This window comes from Salvelinus namaycush, chromosome 21 (assembly GCF_016432855.1).
Source record: "Salvelinus namaycush isolate Seneca chromosome 21, SaNama_1.0, whole genome shotgun sequence".
Classification (NCBI taxonomy): domain Eukaryota; kingdom Metazoa; phylum Chordata; class Actinopteri; order Salmoniformes; family Salmonidae; genus Salvelinus; species Salvelinus namaycush.
The window spans coordinates 14,345,323-14,368,412 of NC_052327.1; the positions used below are offsets into that span (position 1 = coordinate 14,345,323).

Genomic DNA, 23,090 nt, shown 5'->3' on the forward strand with positions numbered 1-23,090 from the left:
ACTTAATCTATGCTGGCTAGAAACCACAATAATTTTTTTTATAGTCTCCAATTCCAAACTCGTCTGTCCACACGCCTGGGCGTGTGTAACCAGGGCTACACTTTTAACGACAATGGCGGCGTAGAATGAGAGAGTGGTGGTAGCAGTAGTATGATGTATTTTAATAGGCGTTAATTATGCCTATGTTTGTGTAAACACTGTTAGTAAAGTAGTCCAGGTTCTGTTGCACATTTTATGTAACAGCTTGCCCCCAGAGAAATGGGGATGTTTCTACAACAGCGAGTGTTTTCATCGTCCAATAGGGCTATATCTAAAATGCGTTTAATCTTCACTTGAGCTAAAGGTTGGTAGGTACTAAAGCGGTCGTACCTCCCAGGTGCCCTGTATTTGAGGGATAGCTTTTGTCTTTAGAGATCAGGGTATGGGGTGGTTGTGCCAAAACGAGGCAGAAGCCGTTTTTGATTGTTTCCAGTTTACTCTGCTAGTCTCTGGCTACAGGCCAAAACAAGGTCAAGTCACACGGGTCCACCTCCTCCTGTTTTACATTGTGAAATGCCTGGATGAGGTTACATAGCGATACCTCAGGAATGTCCAGGCCAGCCTGTAGACGTCATTCCACTCACTGTTTCCTTGTCGTGAATCATAGGGCGCTCTGTTTTCTTAGGGAAAGTATTAGTGTGAAGAGATGCTACATGTCCTGGATGGCATTAGTCCTTTGGCTCACTTTTACATTTTTATACCCACTGTTAGACACTGATTCTGGGACAGTTGGTCAAGGTTATATGATACCCTGCCCCCCTTCCCCATCTACCTAGAATGTGTGAGGATATAGCTAGCTTTTGAGTATGACGTGCACCTCACACAGAACACTATTGAAAGTTACAGGAATTCAACCTGTTAAGCATTGCGTCATGGAATTGAATATCTAATTCTCGGCATGTCTGTGTGGGAGTTAGAGGCGAAACTATGTGCCTGTGTAACAGGAGTAAAATACCTTTGTTTACCCTGGCACTCCTTTCCCTAGCCTGGCAACATATCCATTAGCTAAGTGTTAGCCAGTGATAAAGATACAGCACCTCCCTTACCATAGGTGTCCCATGATACCGACGCTGGAACATTTACTTGAATATAATAGACGAGAGCGACCTCAACAGCGTGTTGGAGATGCTAACATAAATGGTTGTCTTGCGTTGGCAGCCAGCCAAAACAAGGCACTGTGGGAAAGAAGAAGCAAGGAGGTCAGAGAGATATAAGCTGGCCTTCAAATACGGGGAACCTGGGAGGTACAACCGCTCTCTGTGACCGCCGGTAACTTCAGGACAAATTTGACTACAAATACAAAGTTACCAATGTCGTCGCAATTGATACAAACCAGCGACGTATTAAAAAAGATGCTTCAAGTTAAAACCGAGATGACTGCGTTAAAATACAGTAGGCCTATTTCAGCAACATTTAAGGCAGTTATTAATGTATTGTAATGTTTTTAAAATGTATAACAGATTTCACAATGTTTTAAGTGTGTGCCCACAGGCCTCTACTTTACTACCACATATCTATGACACAAAATCCATGTTTACATGTGTGTATAGTGCGTGTGTTTGTATGCGTGTGTCTGTTTGTTGCTTCACAGTCCCTGCTGTTACATAAGGTGTATTTGTATCTGTTTTTTAAATCTAATTTTACTGCTGGCATGAGTTACTTGATGTGGAATAGAGTTCCATGTAGTCATGGCTCTATGTAGTACTGTGCGCCTCCCATAGTCTGTTCTGTACTTGGGGACTGTGAAGAGACCTCTGGTGGCATGTCTTGTGGGGTATGCATGGGTGTCTGAGCTGTGTGCCAGTAGCTCGGTGCATTCAACATGTCAATACCTCTCACAAATAGTGATGAAGTCAATCTCTCCTCCACTTTGAGCCGGGAGAGATTGGCATGCATATTATTAATGTCACTTGACCGTACGACCAAACAGTTGTGCTGGTGCGTCAACTAGGGCCTGTAGGACCTGCCTTGTTGATAGTGCTGTTAAGAATGCAGAGCAGTGCTTTATTATAGACAGAGTTCTCCCCATCTTAGCTACTGTTGTATCAAAATGTTTTGACCATGACAGTTTACAATCCAGGGTTACTCCAAGCAGTTTAGTCTCCTCAACTTGCTCAATTTCAATCAATTGAGTTCTATTTTTCTACTTGTAGGCTACCGTCTGTAATTTGTCTCAATATATTTCATGATGTGTAGCCTAACGTGCGCAATGATTTACCAAATCTTGATTTATTGCATTATTATAGGGTAAACAATAGAATAAGCCGCCTCAATATTTGCAAACATGGATATTATCACCTATCTAGGAGCTGATCCGTCGTCAGTATTGTGGAATAATTCTAATGTTGAGGTAAGATTTGAATGGATAAATCTGATCCGAGAGCAGCGTTGCCTTTCCTGCGATCCTCAGTGTCGACACATGCCTCAACGACACGTTTAGCGAACATTCTCTCTGGGTGGTGTTTTGGGAAACGTGTGTTACATCTTCGGCCGTCGTAGGAAAGACGCATTGTTAAAACACTCGGAAGCCTAAATTCCATCGCTATCCAGAGACCGGGCCCTAGACAGTTGAAATGAACATAATTGATACCTTGTTGCCTGTCTACCTCCTCCTTATTGTGTTAGCCTATCCCATTCAAATAATATCAAGTCATTCGTTCTCTTGGGGATTAAGGAAGGACATTGAGGAAGAGTCTTCTTGAGATCTTTTCTGTATCTGTTATTCTGTGTCATGGGGGAACATCCCTTGTGAAAAATGTCATTTTTCTTTTATAAGGTCTTAGTTCAATTACAGTGATGAAGTAGGTTGAGGTGTTCTCTGCCAGAACTCTGTGCTACATTCATTTTTAATGACCTAAAACAGTTGCATTAACGAGAAACTTTACGGGTCTTAATTCATCTTCTTTTTTCCCCTCTCTCTGCTCAGGCAAATAAAAGCTCAATGATTTGGGGACTGTTAAGGTAGTTGTGGGCAAAAATATCTGTTCCCATAGAACAGGCGTAGGCAACCCTGGTCCTGGAGTGCAGCAGATTCTTATTTTAGTTCCAACCAGGAACAACATCTGATTCTACCAATCATCAGATGTGCTACTTGAGCAATATCAGTAACTGGTTAAAGACTTACCAGTTTGTCCAGGTGCCTTTGATGGGGACTCTCCAGGAGCAGGGTAACTGTTAGGAATATTGGCTGAGACAAATTGATGAGCTTTTATTGCTTTATTTTTCAGAGGAAGAGTTGAGGAAACTTCGAGAAGAAACCAACATAGACACTCTGAAACAGGAGTTGGAGAAAGAGAGATCGAAGAGGCTGGACTTGGAACAGAAACTGAACTTGGAAGTTATCAAAATGGGGTAAGGCGCATGTGCGCACATGCTCCACCGCTGGCGTCCTTGTGTTAGTGTCCATGTGTGTGTCAGTTGTATTTGTCAGTCCTTGTTAAAAATGGAGCCTCTCCCTAGAGTTGGGAGTGGGAATTTCTCAAGAAGCAGAGCCAGGCTGCCAATAAGCAATAATTGTTTTTCCCCTATCATTTTGCTTTCACTTGTCTGACACAATTATGTCTCAATAAGTGAATGTGTTTTTCTGAAGCCTTGACTAATGCTCTACCTACCATCAATGCTTTTTCTTCCCTGTTCCTAGACCGGAAGATTCCCCATCACAGCGACCCAGAGAAACACCTCCACCTCCCACTGCCAACGGTACAGGTAAGCCAGAAACAGGTATTCCACAATAGATAACTAAAGATACGCACAGACACGCTGACAGGCACGCTAATTCACACATTTTTTGAATACCTTTCATTGCAGACATGACACTCCCCAGCTTGCGTATCCCAGGATTTCAGCTCCATAACAGGCCATCTCTCTCACCATTCAAATGACCTGTCTCATAATGGTTCAGAATGGAAATGTGGCATTGGAGATGGTCTCGGCATCTCTGTGTGGGAGTTAGAGGCGAAACGATGTGCTTTTCTAAGCCCCTCTGGGTTTTGATGGGTAGAGAGCTATCTATCTTTCCCGTGTTTGTGTGTATGTGTGCAAAGCTTAGCATGAGTATCAGGAAGGGTGTGTGGCGACAGGAATTGCATCCTTCTCCCTCTCTGTAGGGATTGTCACACATTCATAGGTGGATGAATGCAGCTGTGGGACATTGCCTCTTATGGTGGAACATTGCCTTTCTACTCCCCTGTGACCGTGCCCAAGTCTTGATTTTGTCTCACACCAGGTTTCTTCATTCAATTCTGTCAGCCTTGTTTTCAGATGAGGGTTTCTTTGTACTGCGAGATACAATATGTGACCGACTGGGTCGATTCGGTCCTATGTAGCAAAATGTGTTTTTTAAATTTTTATATTGGATAAAGTACACTCGGAGCTAGAACATGGTATATCATACACCGCAGTTGAGGAACAATGGGAAAGTAATTATGCTTAGAAAGTAGATAAACTTGAATGCCCTTGAATGTTTTGGTGCACCTACTGGAGAGCTCTTCTTTGTCTACACCCATTCAGCATTGTTCACACCCTCCTTAAGCCTTAGCACTACTGATCTCTTTAAGGATTCACATGTGAGGCCATGTGCTAAACAGAGTAAGATAGTGTAGTAAATAACCGAATATTTCAAGACTAAAAGTGGTGATAGTAGTAGCCAAAATACATTTAATCTAGTTCAAAATATGACTGTAATCACCCCTGGCTAACTTGATGGGTCATGTAATTATTTGACGAATTGGAGTCTTTTGTTCAGACATGTAGTTAGCTAGCTAAACAATTAACCTAATAGTGCTTTCAAGACGACTGTGAACTTGGAAAAATACGAGGTCAAATCATGACCTCAGTGATCTCCAGGTCGGAAGATCTAGAAAGAGGCCAAAGTTCCCGAGTTGGAAATACGAGTTAGATGACAAAAAAATAAAATCCCATTCAGAGCTAGTTTTTTCCTGAGTTTTCAGTTGTCTTTAACGCGCTGAATTCAGAAGTCAGAGTTCTGAGCTCCCAGTTGTTTTGAATGAGGCAATAATCCCAACCCAGATACTACTAACAATACAAACGGATTGTCATAGCTAGCCACCATGCATGAATCTGCAGGTAGCTAAAGCTAATCAACGAGGTTCAATGTTAGCTAGCTAGCTAACATTAGGCTATAACTAGCAATGCAAATGGCTTTCTGAGATACACAGATCATACACATAACGTTAACTACCAAGCCAGCCAGCTAACGTTAGCTAGCTAGCTAACAGTACACTTTAACTTGCAATGAAAACAACTTTAGAAATGTATAATATCTGAAAATGTAGCTAGCTAGACCATCTTACCCGTATACATGGATGAACGCTTCTCGCTGTCTGTCACCGATGCCATGGTTGCCCTTAGTTTGAAGATGTAATCCGCAGACACGTGTTTTATTCAACTTCTCTTTTCGACTCCCGCCACATATTTGCAATCAAACGGCAGAATTTTCTCCATCGCCTTAGCTATCATACTCTGCTTCCACTGGGCATTCCACTGATTTCAAAACTGGGTAAACTCCTTTCATGACAACAACACTGCTGTCTGTTGTTTTAAAAGACTACAATGTCTGGTTCAATGAAAATGTTTTTACCTAAATCAGGGATTTCCTCATCATCTGATTCATTTTCAGAGTCCGAGAGAGTCAGCATGGCATGATCGTCCTCTAGAAAGTGGAGCGCATTAACAACACTTTTGCAGTTCTTCATGTTATTTCTTTAAGAAAAACTTGGTAGAAAGGTTTAGCTACACATACTGAGCAGGTCATGTTATAGACAGAACTAATTTCTCGGCAGGCTAGCGGGAAGGTTCCTGTGTTTTTCTGTGGTTAAACCAACTAGGGTCGTAATTTAACAAATGTATTCGTATTTACAGATGGCATAAATATTTGTTATTATGGCACATGAAAGTTCACATGTTCCAGAAGGCATTTCTACCAAAAAAACACATTTTAATAACAAATAAATGTTTACATTCAAATGCCTCTCCTGTGAAATAGTGACGTGCAACATCCGCCTAGTTTCCTGAAACGAGTCAAATATTTGACTAAAACATAATCTTTTCAAACCTTGCTTATGGGTGGGAATACTTTGGAACAGATTTCCAAAATTAAAATCACTTGGATGTCACCTGGAGATGATTTGCTGGTGTTTTATAGTCTTATGTCGAACAATGAATACAAATAAATCAATACTAATGGGCCAAATAAAATCACCCTCAGACCAAGTTCAGCCTGCGGGCTGCCAGTTGGGGAACCTTGCCTTAAAAAAAGAGATTTGTTTAAAAATCTTTTATGTAAGTTGCATGTTATGTAAAGGTCCAGAGGCTTTTTTTTGTGATTTCACGTGGTTCTGAAAAACATACCCAACATGCAATAGACTTCCTCATTGCTCGTTCTGCAGTATGGGGGCTCTGAAAAACATGAAAAAAGGCTCCAAAAACACCCAAATACTTTCTTTTGAAATGACAAAGCTCTCAGTATAGTGATGCAGATGTTTAGAAATGATATAGTGTACTTTATCTGCTACCTTATATTCCATTTTGTGCGACTCAAGCTGTTTCCCCTACCAGATGTGCTGCGCGGGCTACACAGAGAAGCAGCACAGATGATAGACACTCGTTGGATGTGGTAGGGCTTCCAAACTATCAGGGATTACAAAGGGAAACCCAGCCACGAGCTGCGCAGTGGAGCGAGCCTACCAGACAAGCTAAATGCCCTCTGAGGCAAGCAACACTGAACCATGCATGAGAGCACTAGCTGTTCTGGACGACTGTGATCTCGCTCGCCGTAGCCGATTTGAGTAAGACCTTGAAACAGTTTAACTTTCACAATGTCGCGGGGCCAGACGGATTACTAGGATGCGTGCTCAGAGCATGCGCTGACCAGCTAGAAAGTCTCTTCACTGACATATTCAACCTCTCCCTGACCCACTCCAATTCGCATACCGGCCCAACAGATCCACAGATGACGCAATCTGAATTGCACTCCACACTGCCCTCTCCCATCTGGACAAGAGGCACAGTGTTCAACAACATAGTGCCCTCCAAGCTCATCACTAAGCTCAGGACCCTGAGACTGAACACCTCCCTTTGCAACTGGATCCTGGACTTCCTGACAGGCCGCCCCCAGGTGGTGAGGGTAGGCAACAATACACACGCAACGCTGACCCTCAACACGAGGCCCCTCAGGGGTGCATGCTTAGTCCCTTCCTGTACTCCCTGTTCACCCTTGACTGTGTGGTCACGCACGGCTCCAACACCATCATGTTTGCTGATGTCACAACGGTGGTTGGCCTGATCACCGACGATGATGAGACAGCCTATAGGGAGGAGGTCAGTGACCTGGCAGTGTGGTGCCAGGACAACAACCTCTCCCTCAACGTCAGCAAGACAAAGGAGCTGATCATGGACTACAGGAAACAGAGGGCCGAGTACACCCCCATCCACATCAACGGGGCTGTAGTAAAGCGGGTCAAGAGCTTCAAGTTCCTCGGTGTCCACATCGCTAAGGAATTATCATGGTCCACACTCACCAACACAGTCGTGAAGAAGGCACGACAATGCCTCTTCCTGCTCAGGAGGCTGAAAAGATTTGGCATGGGCCCTCAGATGCTCAAGCTCTACAGCTGCACCATTTGAGAACATCTTGACTGGCTGCATCACTGCTTGGTATAGCAACTGCTTGGCATCTGACAGCAAAGCGCTATAGGGAGAAATGCGGCTGGCCGAGTACATCACTGGGGCCGAGCTCCCTGCTATCCAGGACCTCTAAAAAATTGTCAAAGACTCCAGTCACCTGAGTCATAGACTGTTTTCTCTGCTACCGCATGGCAAGCGGTACCGATGCACCGAGTCTGGAACCAACAGGACCCTGAACAGCTTTTACCCCCAAGCCATAAGACTGCTAAATAGTTAGTTAAATAGTTAACCAATAGCTACTCAGACTAACTGCATTTACATTTTTTGACTGATCACATATGCTGCTGCTACTGTTTTATCATCTATCCTGTTTCCTAAACACTTTATCCTTACCTATATGTACATAACTACCTCAATTACCTTGTACCCCTGCACATCGAGTCGGTACTGGTATCCCCTGTATCACAGGAGGTTGGTGGCACCTTAATTGGGGAGGACGGGCTCGTGGTAATGGCTGGAGTGGAATGGTATCAAATACATCAAACACATAGTTTCCATATGTTTGATTCCATTTGATACATTCTGGCCATTATTATGAGCTATTCTCCCCTCAGCAGCCTCCTGTGCCATTTGTCGTTACTCATCGTGTATCTATTCCTCGTGTTATTTTTCAATCATTTCCCGTTTTTTTCCTCTGCATTTTTGAGAAGGGCCCATAAGTAAGCATTTCACTGTTAGTCTCCACCTGTTGTTTACGAAGCATGTAACAAATACAATTCAGACATGTAGTTAGCTAGCTAAACAATTAACCTAATGGTGCTTTCAAGACGACTGTGAACTTGGAAAAAGACTGAACTTGGACACCCCTAAGAAAAAAAAAAAGTTGAACCACCCACCACCACATAGTCTCGGAAATCCCAGACCTATGCTGGAACATTGTTAACATTGTGGGATGCAACCAGTATGCCTTGGGAGACTAACCACCACATTGCTCGTCAGCTCAGCCACATTCCAAACTAAGCGAGGATGGAGTACAGATTTGAATGGTACTTGTGATGTGTCTTGGGGAATAACCCGAGGTGTCTATTTTAATTGGGTGTGATGTCAGGCTGCAATTTATTTTAGTGAGGTGTCTCGTAGCGAGCTGTTAGTTAATTAGTTCCAGAGACGTGCTGTAGTGACGATACAGTATGAGGGAAAAGGAGATTAGAGAAACTGCTAAATAAAGACAAGGTGTTTGGATACACTGTAATGAAGAAATACAGGTGCTAATGTAGGTCTAACAAAAAGCATACAGAGTGTTGTATTCACATAGTTTCATACTGCTACGACCATGTAACATTGAGTTGAATACTGGTCAAATGTATACAGTATAAGTAGTGGTCACCAACACTAGTCCTGGAAAGCAACAAGGTGTGCAGGCTTTTGTTCCAACCCAGATATAACCGACCTGATTCAATAAAACAAGGTCTAACAATATCCCATATGTTCCTTTGCCCCTGCAGACAAGCAGAAGGAGACCATGTACTCATGGCTGCAGGCGTGGCTATACAACCGGTTTGGAGCGTACATCGGGGACTTCCGTTTCCAGCCGGAGGAGAACACAGTGGAGCCAGAGGAGCCGCTAAGCGCTAAGAGGTGAGAACTGTCACACTTTTTCCCCCCGTTGAGAACATTTGTAGGGATAGTTTTGTGGAATTTCCCTTACCTTGAGTTCTGCCTAAAGGCCCATAGTGACGGAATCCACAATAATCCATTGTCACAGCCAGGAGCTAGGATAATGGGCATCGTCCAAATTCATGAATTTAAACCAGCGGACTGATGTTAGCAAAGCGTCACTATGGACCTTCAGCTAGGGTTGCAAAGCTACCGGTAATTTACCAAAATTGCCAGAATCTTCAGTATTTTTGGTAATTAACAGATTGCCATAGATTTTCCATCGTAACTTTGGTAAATGATGCTTGAATAAAATAAATCTATTCATATTGTATTCTTTTTTTAAATTATCTGTCCATGAGTTTCTAGTAGATAGACCACAGGAGAAAATAGCCTAATTGAATGAAAAATATCTATCACCAATGGCATTATTTTCTATTAACTCTGCAACTCTTCCAACTATTGACTTCACAACTGCCACCAGTTTGACACCAAAACATTGACAAAATAAATGAGTGTGTAAAAAAAAAAAAAAGGATATTTCATGCAGAAACCCTCATATTTGATGCACACACACACTACATGTTAATGTTTTTAATGGATGTAAATTGTAAAGTCTTTTGTCTGTAATGTCTTTTTCGTTATGTGTCGGACCCCAGTAAGACTAGCTGTCACCATTGGCGTCGGCTAATGGGGATCTTGATAATTCAAATCAAATGTTCACTAAGTTTATATTTAGGGTAATGTTTTACAATTTTGTCATTGTATTTTTTTATTTTAAAGTCATTTTATTTAAATCTGCAATATATAACTTTTTGGGTGACCCGACCAAATTCACATAGAAATATGAGTTATAGATCTTTCATTCTCTTTGAAAGTAAATCTAAGTAGTGTTAGATATGCTTCATATATGCTATTTCTATGCTTCCCGTTCTTAAGTTTCATTTTTGCGTTTTTTACTTTCGGTTTTGTACACCAGCTTCAAACAGCTGAAAATACAATATTTTGGGTTATTGAAAATATATTTCATAGTGGTTTAGATGGTAAAATGACTCTACACTATGCGTTGTTTGTTTTGTCACAAACTGTAGTTATGCAAACTATTTGAATTTTAGCAAACAGGAAGTGGCTAAGAGATTTCTGCATATTGCAACTTTAATTATTTCATATTTTTTAAATGTGATAAGGCCACACAGAGGGTCGGAGATAATTAGACACCTGTGATAATCTGAAATACCCAAAAGTGCCAGTAGATGTCTTGTGATAGATTACATAAATTCCTTGAAAGATTATGGTAGTGTACTGGTAAACGTCAAAAGTTTCCAGTAATATACCTTCCCTTTGCAACCCTAGACACAACTCAAGGTAAGGTTAATTCCACCCATATGTGGATTTTGCCTGAACTATCCCTTTTTAAGATTCTGATTTCAACATTTGCTCTGACGTTGCTCCCCTCTGCTTCTCCCCTTTCATTTCAATCAGCCAGCCACTAGTCATCAGGTTAACCAGCTCGGATGACCCTGAGTACATGCTGGTTAGAGAAGGGTCATAAAACTGATTGCTTTGTAATGGGCCTAGAGTCTGTCAGCATGCTATTCATCAGCACCCACCGTAAAGTAGCCGTCCCCATGTCTTCACCCTGATGTCAAATTGGCCTGTTATTATAACCCACAGCCAATCCCAGGGCTTTCAGCACAGTAGAAGTTGTAACCCTGTTGTTGTGGAAGTGGGAGGATTGTCTGACCCCTGGGGCTAGATTGAGTGCACTGCAGCAGGCTGTTGTCATTCTATGCTAGTTAAAACTGATTTAGGATCAGTTCTTCCTGCTCCAATCCAAACAGTGACCTTTTATAGTTGCCCTGGATCAGTCCTCTCCTGATTAACGCAGAGTGGAGTCATGGGTACTCTGACTCAAACTGTGTTATGAAACTCAATCCAAGTACAATAGACAGGGGTGAGAGGAAGAGGGGAGGAGAGGAAGAGAAGAAGAGAACACTCAGTGTTAACAATGCCAGTATAGTCATGAGTAGTCTGACTCAAACTGTGTCCTGTAACTTTATCCAAGTGCATAAGAGGACGGAGAGTGAGAGAGCAGAAGAGGCAGGGGAAGAGAAGGAAGGAGCGTTCACTGCACCCTGCCAGTTGAAATGAACTTGATGTTAGTTTTGGAGGCTGAAAGAGAAAGGGAGATGAGATAGGAGGCAGACAAGAAGGCTTTGGCAGACAAGTGATTATTTCAGGCAACACATATGGCAGGTAGGTAGCCTAGTAGTTAGAGCGTTGGACTAGTAACCGAAAGGTTGCTAGATCGAATCCCCGAGCTGTCAAGGTAAAAATCTGTCGTTCTGCCCCTGAACAGGCAGTTAACCCACTGTTCCTAGGCCGTCATTGAAAATAAGAATTTGTTCTTAACTGACTTGCCTAGTTAAATAAAGGTAAAATAAAATACTTTCCCATGAAGGATAGCTAAATGTGATGAAATCAGTTTTATTCTTCCTCCACCAAAACCTATATAGCACTGTTTGTGCTTGTTCCTTACATCATTTTGTTCTTGCTTTTGTCATGCTGAGTTCTAATTGAAAAAACTCCCCTTCTCTTGTCCCCTGTACTCAGATTGACTGAAAACATGAGAAGACTCAGTAAGTTTAAGTAAATTTAGTGAACAAGATGTACCGATCACACTCAATGTCAGCCGTATCTTGATGAATATCATATTCTGAGTCTAATGCTATTCCAATGACATATCTTTATTGTAATAAAATATGTATACATGATTGATGCATCAGCATTTGTCTTGATAGTGTTTTTTAAAATGTTTTAATACTTTCTACATGTCTGTAGAGCGAGGTGCCAAACCTGTCATAAACTTTAAGAGGAACCTTTTTGCCTTATCCAGCTGGCAATCAGTGTATACGTCAGCCTTCGCCTTCATTGTGAGTGTACACACACACACACACACACACACACACACACACACACACACACACACACACACACACACACACACACACACACACACACACACTGTTGAGCGTGAAAACCCAGCAGCGTTGCTGTTCTTGAGACAAACCGGTGTGCCTGGCACGTACTACCATACGCCGTTCAAAGGCACCTAAATCTTTTCTCTTGCCCATTCCCCCTCTGAATGGCACACATACATAAGTCATCTCGATTGTCTCGAGGCTTAAAAATCAAGATTCCAGCGATAAAGATCAATAGCTCTATCGCTCCACCTGTATAGCAACATCTATTTATGTTTTAGAGAGATATTTGCATGAAAATCTATATCTGCCCCAAAACGGTATGCAATATGTGTTGCATAGTACCGAGATGTTTCATACTCAGTATGAGTATAGACTAGAGGTGGATAGATGGAAATAATAGATTGTGTGTGACCTCTTCTCCCCCTTTATATTTTACACAGATCTATATGAATGCAGCGTGGCACGGTTGGGCCATCCCCATGTTTATCTTCCTAGCCATTCTAAGGTTGTCCTTGAATTACCTAATTTCCAGGTAGCTAAGCTCATTACAAGGTGCATTGCCTGTTCTAAATTGTTCCATTTGAACATATACAATCTCTTGTGAGTTGAGTCAAACTTGTCTCTCTCCACTTTCTTCTCAGAGGTTGGAGGATCCAGTGGAGTATTGTGCCCGGGGTCTCTCAACCTGTGGTAAGACTTTAATGATGTCACCTCTTTTGGGATCTAGCTTTACCTAGGAAAGGTCCAAAAAGAATCCCCTTGCACCTTCCACACGCCCCTACACCGTCAGTGTTTGCAGATTTTAGGGCACTGGGCGTTACCTTAATGCTGTTTGCTTTCGGGGGAATAGTTTGGATGTATCTCTTCTTTTCCTAGGAACCACCAAAGGAGGATCTGACTGTTTCAGAGAAGTTCCAGTTAGTTCTTGATGTAGCTCAAAAAGCACAGGTGAGCTGTAACAACTGTTTCACCTTTTTGAGTTAGAAATTGTTAGAGATGCTTGATGACATCTATTCATAGTCATGGAGCTGCGATGTGAGGTGTTTAAATTGTTGTGCCATTTTCACAACAACAATGTGTGTGTTCTTAACAGAATCTTTTTGGAAAGATGGCAGATGTCTTGGAGAAAATAAAGAAGTGAGTGTGTGTTTGTTACCGGTATGTTTAAGTTTGTTAACCAGCGTGTGTTTTACACTTCGTGTGTATATATACAGTTGAAGTCGGAAGTTTACATACACCTGAGCCAAATACATCCTCGTAAAAATTCCCTGTCTTAGGTCAGTTAAGATCACCACTTTATTTTAAGAATGTGAAATGTCAAAATAATAGTAGAGAGAATTATTTATTTCAGCACATTCCCATTAGGTCAGAAGTTTACATACACTCAATTAGTATTTGGTAGCATTGCCTTTAAATTGTTTAACTTGGGTCAAACGTTTCGGGTAGCCTTCCACAAGCTTCCCACAATGAGTTGGATGAATTTTGGCCCATTCCTCCTGACAGAGCTGGTGTAACTGAGTCAGGTTTGTAGGCCTCCTTGCTCTCACACGCTTTTTCAGCTTTGCCCACAAATTTTCTGTAGGATTGAGGTCAGGGCTTTGTGATGGCCACTCCAAGCCATTTTGCCACAACTTTGGAAGTATGCTTGGGGTCATCGTCCATTTGGAAGACCCATTTGCGACCAAGCTTTAACTTCCTGACTGATGTCTTGAGATGTTGCTTCCATATATCCACATAATTTTCCTCCCTCATGATGCCATCTATTTTGTGAAGTGCACCAGTCCCTCCTGCAGCAAAGCACCCCCACAACATGATGCTGCCACTCCCGTGCTTCACGGTTGGGATGGTGTTCTTCGGCTTGTGAGCCTCCCCCTATTTCCTCCAAACATAATGGTCATTATGGCCAAACAGTTCTATTTTTGTTTAATCAGACCAGAGGACATTTCCCCAAAAAGTACGATCTTTGTCCCCATGTGCAGTTGCAAACCAATCTGGCTTTTTTATGGCGGTTATGGAGCAGTGGCTTCTTCCTTGCTGAGCGGCCTTTCAGGTTATGTCGAAATAGGACTCGTTTTACTGTGGATATAGATACTTTTGTACCGGTTTCCTCCAGCATCTTCACAAGGTCCTTTGCTGTTGTTCTGGGATTGATTTGCACTTTTCGCACCAAAGTACGTTCATCTCTAGGAGACAGAATGCGTCTCCTTCCTGAGTGGTATGACGGCTGCATAGTCCCATGGTGTTTATACTTGCGTAGTATTGTTTCTACAGATGAACGTGGTTCCTTCAGGCGTTTGGAAAATGCTCCCAAGGATGAACCAGACTTGTAGAGGTCTACAATTTTTTTGCTGAGGTCTTAGCTGATTTCTTTTGCTTTTCCCATGATGTCAAGCAAAGAGGGACTGTGTTTGAAGGTAGGCCTTGAAATACATTCAAAGGTACACCTCCAATTGACACAAATGATGTCAATTAGCCTATCAGAAGCTTTTAAAGCCATGACATCATTTCCTGGAATTTTCCAAGCTGTTTAAAGGCACAGTCAACTTAGTGTATGTAAACTTCTGACCCACTGGAAATGTGATACAGTGAAACAATCGGTCTGTAAACATTTAATGAAAAAATTACAAGTGTCATGCACAAAGTAGATATCCTAACCGACTTGCCAAAACTATAGTTTGTTAACAAGAAAATTGTGGAGTGGTTGAAAAATTAGTTTTAATGACTCCAACCTAAGTGTATGTAAACTTCTGAGTTCAACAGTATATATATATATATATATATGTGTATATGTATATGTATGTGTATATATATATATATATATATATATATATATATGTGTATATGTATATATATATATATGTATATATATGTATATATGTATATATATATATATGTATGTATATGTATATGTATATATATATGTATGTATATATGTATGTATGTGTATATATATATATATATATATGTATGTATGTGTATATATATATATATATATATGTATGTATGTGTATATATATATATATGTGTATATATATGTATATATATATATATATATGTGTGTATATATATATATATATATATATATGTGTATATGTGTATATATATATATATATGTGTATATATATATATATATATATGTATGTATGTGTATATATATATATATATATAATTAAATCCGTGTGTGTGCGCATATGTATTTCAGCCTGTTCATGTGGGTGCATCCTGAGTTTACTCGGAAGCTTTACGTTGGTCTATGGGTGGCCTTGATCTGCTCCTGTCTCATCCCCTACAAGCTCATGGGCTTTATGATTGGTAAGGACAATATGTAAATTGTACCCTGGACTGACCTAAGGTCAGCATAGGGGTCACTACCTGCTACACCTACTCAGTGAGAGCCCCAAGCATTGAGATGAGAAAAAGACTGAGATATACCAGATGTGGAAAGAGACTCTTGATCTTCCCTCATGCCTTTCTGCATGTCTCCTCTTCAGGGCTGTATGCGGGGATCAAGTTCTTCATCATCGACTTCATGTTTAGGAGCTGTCCCAAGCTAAGGGACAAGTATGACACGCCCCACATCATCTGGACCAACCTGCCCACTGACCCCCAGCTGAAGGAGCGCGGGGGCGCGGCATTGTCCAGACGGGTACGTCTCAAACTCTACACATACTATTGTATATAATGTGTTTGTGTGTCTGTATATGTGCAAGTCTTTTGTGCCTACAGTGGATTCGGAAAGTATTAACTTCCCTTTTTCCACATTTTGTTACGTTAAAGCCTTATATTCTAAAATGTATTAACACGTTTTTCCCCCTCATCAATCTATACACAATACCCCATAATGACAAAGCAAAACCAGGTTTTTAGAAAATGAAAATATGACATGTACTTAAGTATTCAGACCCTTTACTCAGTACTTTGTTGAAGCACCCTTGGCTGTGATTACGGCCTCGAGTCTTCTTGGGAATGACGCTACAAGCTTGGCACAGCTATATTTGGGGAGCTTCTCCTATTCCTCTCTGCAGATCCTCTCAAGCTCTGTCAGGTTGGATGGTGAGCTTCGCTGCACAGCTATTTTCAGGTCTCTGCAGAGATGTTCGATCGGGTTCAAGTCCGGGCTCTGGCTGGTCCACTCAAGGACATTCAGAGACTTGTCCCTAAGCCACTCCTGCTTTGTCTTGGCTGTGTCCTGAGCGCTCTGGAGCAGGTTTTCATCATGGATCTCTCTGTACTTTGCTTCGTTCATCATTCCCTCGATGCTTACCAGTCCCCAGTCCTTGCCGCTGAAAAACATCCCCACAGCATGATGCTGCCACCACCATGCTTCACCGTAGGGATGGTGTCAGGTTTCCTCCAGACGTGACGCTTGGCATTCAGGCCAAAGAGTTCAATCTTGCTTTCATCAGACCAGATAATCTTGTTTCTCATGGTCTGAGAGTCTTTAGGTGCATTTTGGCAAACTCCAAGCAGGCTGTCATGTGCCATTTACTGAGGAGTGGCTTCTGTCTGGCCACTCTACCATAAAGGCCTGATTGGTGGAGTGCTGCAGAGATGGTTGTCCTTCTGGAATGTTCTTCCATCTCCGCAGACAAACTCTGGAGCTCTATCAGAGTCACCATCGGGTTCGTGGCCACCTCCCTGACCAAGGCCCTTCTCCCCCTATTGCTCAGTTTGGCCGGGCGGCCAGCTCTAGGAAGAGTCTTGGTGGTCCATTTAAGAATGATGGAGGCCACTGTGTTCTTGGTGACCTTCAATGCTGCAGAAATGTTGTTGTACCTTTCCCCAGATCTGTGCCTCGACACAATCCTGTCTCGGAGCTCTACAGACAATTCCTTGGACCTCATGACTTGGTTTTTGCTCTGACATGCACTGTCAACTGTGGGACCTTATATAGACAGGTGTGTGTGCTTTTCCAAATCATGTCCAATCAATTAAATTTACCACAGTTGGACTTCTACAATCAAGTTGTAGAAATCTCTCAAGGATGATCAATGGAAACAGGATGCACCTGATCTCATTTCTGAGTCTCTTAGCAAAGGATCTGAATACTTATTTTACATAAGGTGTTTCAGTTTATTTTATTTTTATATATTAGAAAACATTTATAAAAACTTTTGTTACTTTGTCATTACGGGGTATTGTGTGTAGATTTATGAGGAAAAACATTAATTTAATCAATTTTAGAATAAGGCTGTAACGTAAACAAATGTGGAAAAGGTCAAGGGGTCTGAATACTTTCTGAAGGCACTGAAGATACGTGTACACACACATGACATATTGATGTGTGTCATTGTCACAGTTCATCCCTATTAATGTTGGTGGTCACAGCAGCTGGGACTGTGGGAATCCTTATGTTTGTGTCTGATCACCTGAGTTCTCTGTTGTTTTTCCTCTCTCAGCTCTCTGGGTGTGAAAAGGTAGGGCTCCCTAGCGTGCACTTTGGTTGGAGAGTGTCTGTGTTTGCGCCACCATCGTGTATGTGTCATTAGAGATAAGCTGCATTCCAAATCGACCCCTTGCCCCTTTGGATATCAGCAGTAGAGCAATGCTAACAGTGTCTATGTGAAGGATCAAAATGTGCCTTGTCTTTTAAATATGTGCATCTACCACAGTGCTGTTGAAAGTGTTATTTTCCATGTGGCACCAAAGTAGAGATTACCATAATGGTGTTTTGAATGTTCATTTTGTATCCATTCTGATAGACGCGATCAGAAGGAACCCTATATTCAAGGTAGTGCTATGTGTATTGAGGAAGTAACTGGAAGCTAAAAACTGCTCACTGGTTCTTTTGAAAGATAGTGATTTGTTAATAGTATTTGTAGTTTGTGCAAAAGTGTGATTGCATTAGAGTAATGTCTATCATAATATCATACCGGAAACTACTCTTCCATAAAATCCCATGCAATTATTTAAGGTTGTTTTTATAATGTTCTAATAGTTAGCAATACTTATCAGTGTGTTCGGGCCAGTTTGTGTTTTCTAGAGAGAATTCCTGCCAATGGTCAGCAAAAACACATTAAAGTCAAATCAAATAAATAATAATAAATAAAGGAATAAAATAAATAAGAATGTAGCTATATACAGGGAGCACCAGATCAATGTGCTGAGGTACCATGAAGGCAGGGTAAAGTGACTAGGCATCAGGATAGATAATAATAAGGTATTTGAGGTAGATATGGACATTAAGGGGCAGTGTAAAGTGACTAGGCATCAGGATAGATAATAATAAGAGTGAAATGAAGAACAGAGTAGCAGCAGCAAATTATGAGTTTCAAAGTGTGTGTGTATGTTGTGAATGGGACTGTTAGTGTTGTGTGTGTGTGTATAGTCTAGTGAGTGTGCGTAGGGTCCGTGCAAGATGGAGTCAGTGCAGATAGTTTGGGTACCATTAATTTACTATTTAGCAGTCTGGCTATTTAGCAGTCTTATGGCTTGGGGGTAGAAGCTGTCTCGGCGCCTGTTTGTCCTGGAGCCGATGCTCTGGTACTGTTTGCTAGGAAGTAGCAGAGTGAACAGTCTATGGATTCAGTGGCTGGAGTCTTTGGCAATTTTTCGGGCCTTCCTCTGACACAGCCTGATACTGTTTAGAGGTCCTGGATTGCAGGGACCTCGGCCCCATCACCCTCTCTCCACACCACCCTCTGGAGCGCTATGCTAAAGAGGGTGGTGTTTCTGCGGTCAAGGGCGGGTCATTTGGTATACCAAGCGGGGAAGCAGCCAGTCAAGATGCTCTCGATGGTGCAGCTGTATAACTTTTTGAGGAGCCTAGGGCCCATGCCAAATCTTTTCAGCCTCCTGATGGGGGAAAAAGCCCTGCTGTGCACTCTTCACGACTGTGCAGGTGTGTGTGGACCATGTTAAGTCCTTAGTGATGTGGACGCCAATGAACTTGAAGCTCTCGACCCGCTCCACAACAGCCCTATCGATGTGGATGGGGGCCTGCTCTCCCCTCTTTCTCCTATAGTCCACGATCAGCTCCTTGGTTTTACTAATGTTGAGGGAGAAGTTGTTGCCCTGGCATCACACTGCTAAGTCTCTGACCTCCTCTCTGTAGGTTGACTCATCACCTACCACCATCGTGTCGTTAGCAAACTTGATGATGGTGTTGTAGTCATGCGTGGCCACACAGTCATAGGTGAACAGGGAGTACAGTAGGGGACTAAGCACTCATCCCTGAGGGGCCCCCGTGTTGAGGGCCTGCGTGGCGGAGGTGTTGTTGCCTACCCTTACCACCTGGGGCCGGTCCGTCAGGATGTCCAGGATCCAGTTGCAGAGGGAGGGGTTCAGTCCCAGGGTCCCTGACTTGGTGATGAGCTTGGAGGGGACTATGGTGTTGAACGCTGAGCTGTAGTCTATGAACAGCATTGCCGCGTAGTTATTTCCCCTCTTGTCCAGGTGGGAGATGGCAGTGTGAAGTGCAATTGAGATTGCATCATCTGTGGATCTGTTGGGGAAGTAGGCGAATTAGAGGGGGTCTGGGATGATGGTGTTGATGTGTGTCTTGACCAGCCGTTCAAAGCACTTTATAATTACAGATGTGAGTGCTACAGGGCGATAGTCATTTACACAGGTTACTTTGGAGCTCTTGGGAAACATGGACAATGGTGGTCAGCTTGAAACATGTTGGGATAACAGACTGGGACAAGGAGTGATTGAAAATGTCTGTGAAGACACTTGCCAGTTGGTCTGCGCATGCTTTGAGAAAACCTGTCCAGTCATTTTTCATGTTTCATTCTTTAGAATGAAAGGTTGTTATATACAGTACAGGACATGAGTCCATTGCGTCATGCTTTGCATGAGACACACCATAAACCTATCATTCACATCCCCATAAGCAATGTATCCAATGCTCTCCACTAGTACCCCAGCCAATATGCACTGCTAACCAAAAAACTGTGTACGCTTTGAGTCACCTGCAGTGAAGTTGACTGAGTGATGCTGATGTCCAAGTCAAGCCACTGGTTTGAGAGAGCCTGCTATAATACACATACGCTGCTTAGGTCTAGCCAATTCCCTTCCCACACTCCTAGTCTAAAATGCTGACCTCTCTCCTCCATCCTTCCTTGTATCCTACCATTCTTATCCCCGCTCTCTGTTTCTCTTTAGATCCATCCGATGGTAGCTCATGGCAGTCTAGGAACAGCCTTACCATGTGGTATCAGTCTAGAGGAACAGACTGGCAGGGCCTACAATACTAAGAAGGGGGCTTTCCACGAGGTCTTCAATCTTTCCGGGGATGAGCGCCCCCTAGCAGGTTGGTAGAGCACTACATGATAATTCTCAGGAGAGACAGCTGACTATTTGTGCCTGGATCACCACCTCACCCTTTTCCATGTTGACCTATTTCCATAGTTTTTGTTGATGAATTTAGTGTTTATCGATTGTGTTATGTTGGTGCAGTGCAAGCAGTGAAACCATGACTATTGACTGTGTTTGTTGGCAGTGTGTCAGACCTGATATATATGTGTGTGTCGACTGGTTTCGTTGGCAGTGTGTGAGAATGGCTGGCGATGCTGCTTGATCAACAGGGACAGGAAGAGTCCCACAGACTACATCCGTAATGGTGTGCTCTTTGTCACTGAAAAGTAAGCCATATACTGCTAATACCTAGCTGTCACATGTAGATATGCACACTGAGTATACCAAACATTAGGAACACCATACCCCGTTCAAAGGCACTTAAAATCTTATCTTGCCCATTCACCCTCTGAATGGCGCACATACACAATCAATGTCTCAATTGTCTCAAGGCTTAAAAATACTTTTTTTATTGTATTTATTTTGATTTAACCTTTTATTTAACTAGGCAAGTCAGTTAAGAACAAATTTACAGTTAAGAACCAATTTATTTACAATAACGGCCTAAAAATAAAATAAAAAAATAGGACAAAACACACCACGACAAGAGACACCACAACACTACATGAAGAGAGACCTAAGACAACAGCATAGCATGGCAGAATAGCTTCATTAAAACCCCCTAGAGTCGATGTCCGGGCCCCCGTGGAAATCGAATTAGCATAATACAAAAATCCCCATAAAAATCCTTCAGTTTAAACTGGAGATATGTTTTTATGCATTGGATGCATCTCAATCCACCGTGTCCGCCGATGTCGCACATTCGCATCGGCGGCGAAAGGTGACCGAGCTAGAGCGGTGTTTGTCAGATCATGAGACATCCCGAAAATCGGTCTTCTCACAACATCGTCTGTAGCGTCTGAACGGGTTTGGCCTACAAACTATTATGACCCCTCTATGGCAACATGAGACTCACACGAACATGATGGTGTTCTACAACCCCCACAAGCGTCTTGGGACTCGTCTGAAGGGCTTAGACTGTTATGGGTTAGCTTGTCTCCTGCCTTTCATCTACACTGATTTGAAGTGGATTTAACAAGGGACCATAGCTTTCACCTGGATTCACCTGGTCAGTCTGTCATGGAAAGAACAGGTGTCCTTAATGTTTTGTAAACTTAGTGTATGCATGTGCTCTTGCAGCACCCTGTTGTGTGTTTTGTATTGGTTTGTGTGTTCAGGTGTAATGTGTCCTTCTCTGTGCTTACAAAGTGTTTCCCTCCCCAGTTACCTTTGCTTTGAAGGCTCAAGCTGCAGGTCAAATTCCTCTAGAAAGAACAAAGTCATCAAACTGATTGACATCACTGATATTCAGAAGGTGGGTTTCTCTATTTTCACTTCACCTTCTGTCCAATGTCTAAATTCATTGGTTGAACAAAAATTTGAGTCGGGCGGTATCCGTATTTTCTGTACCATACCGAGGTATACGGTATTACCGAATGTGCACGCAAGGGGTGCTATTTCCAAATTATAAAGGGAACTTTGCAGTAGTTTAGGAATCACAAAGACAGACGTGACTGGACAGGGATGTTAGTGAACTTTGTTTACTAGTGTTTAAATAAAATTTAAAAAATGATTCATGTTTTTTTTTTTTTGAGGCACAAACAATTTAGGCAAGAAGGATCTTGATCCAGGAGGATGCATAGCTGGAGCCCTCTGCTGGATATACTTTATTTGACACATCTTAGATTTCTTAAAGTTATAAGCAGTGGCATAACACGCACACCCAAACCCCAAAAAATAAACATAATTTTTTACAGTATTGAAAATCATACAATCAGTATTTCGGTATAAACGGTATATCGCCCAAGCCTCCTAAAAATCGATTTCTGCAGTAGAATGTTAAGGTTGTCTGAGTTTCTGGTGTTTTTGTTTGTCCCACAGTACAAAGTCTTGTCTGTATTACCTGGATCTGGAATGGGAATCTCCATAGCAACACCGTCCACCCAGAAGGTAGGAACACTTATGGACAGTCCATTTTAGGCCATGTTTCTTTTCTCTCTATTTAGGTCTGAGTGTTTTGTCAAATATGTTGTTAACAAGTTGAGAAGATTGTTTATTTTTTGTGTTAACTTTTATTTATTCAGGGGAGCCCAATTTAGACCAGGGTCTTCTTTTCAATGGTGCTATGGGGGCAGAAAAGAAAATATAGAAAACTATAAGATAGAATAACAAGTGCATTACATTAGAACATCACAGCCATCATAAACTACTGTAGCTGTTAAAGTAAATCAATCAACAAAATTGCACACCTGGGTGAAGTCGTTTATCATCAGGGTTTTAAAGTGCCCTAGTGGCACCAGGGAATCCAAATGTAATTAATTTTGTAAGTGGTTCCAAAAATGTGGAGTGTTACAACTAAAAGCGGATTTACCTAGTCCAGTGGAGACCCAAGGAACCTTGAGTGAACGG

The 23,090-nt window shown here is 42.1% G+C and overlaps 1 protein-coding gene across 4 annotated transcripts in view; it reads left to right on the forward strand.

Annotated features, from left to right (window-relative positions):
• The window catches only part of LOC120066128 (GRAM domain-containing protein 4-like), a 43,157-nt gene that overhangs the window by 16,830 nt on the left and 3,237 nt on the right, over positions 1-23,090 (forward strand). Inside the window, exons 4-19 of one of the 4 annotated variants that reach the window (XM_039017263.1) lie at positions 3,267-3,390; positions 3,680-3,744; positions 9,189-9,321; positions 11,953-11,978; positions 12,181-12,272; positions 12,764-12,855; positions 12,965-13,013; positions 13,200-13,271; positions 13,417-13,460; positions 15,526-15,635; positions 15,815-15,969; positions 17,723-17,740; positions 20,430-20,577; positions 20,815-20,908; positions 21,906-21,996; positions 22,563-22,631. In XM_039017263.1, coding sequence (XP_038873191.1) covers positions 3,267-3,390; positions 3,680-3,744; positions 9,189-9,321; positions 11,953-11,978; positions 12,181-12,272; positions 12,764-12,855; positions 12,965-13,013; positions 13,200-13,271; positions 13,417-13,460; positions 15,526-15,635; positions 15,815-15,969; positions 17,723-17,740; positions 20,430-20,577; positions 20,815-20,908; positions 21,906-21,996; positions 22,563-22,631 — 1,382 coding nt within the window. The remainder of the gene's footprint in view (positions 1-3,266; positions 3,391-3,679; positions 3,745-9,188; positions 9,322-11,952; positions 11,979-12,180; positions 12,273-12,763; positions 12,856-12,964; positions 13,014-13,199; positions 13,272-13,416; positions 13,461-15,525; positions 15,636-15,814; positions 15,970-17,722; positions 17,741-20,429; positions 20,578-20,814; positions 20,909-21,905; positions 21,997-22,562; positions 22,632-23,090) is intronic. The other 3 variants (XM_039017265.1, XM_039017264.1, XM_039017267.1) reach the window with 3 other exon arrangements.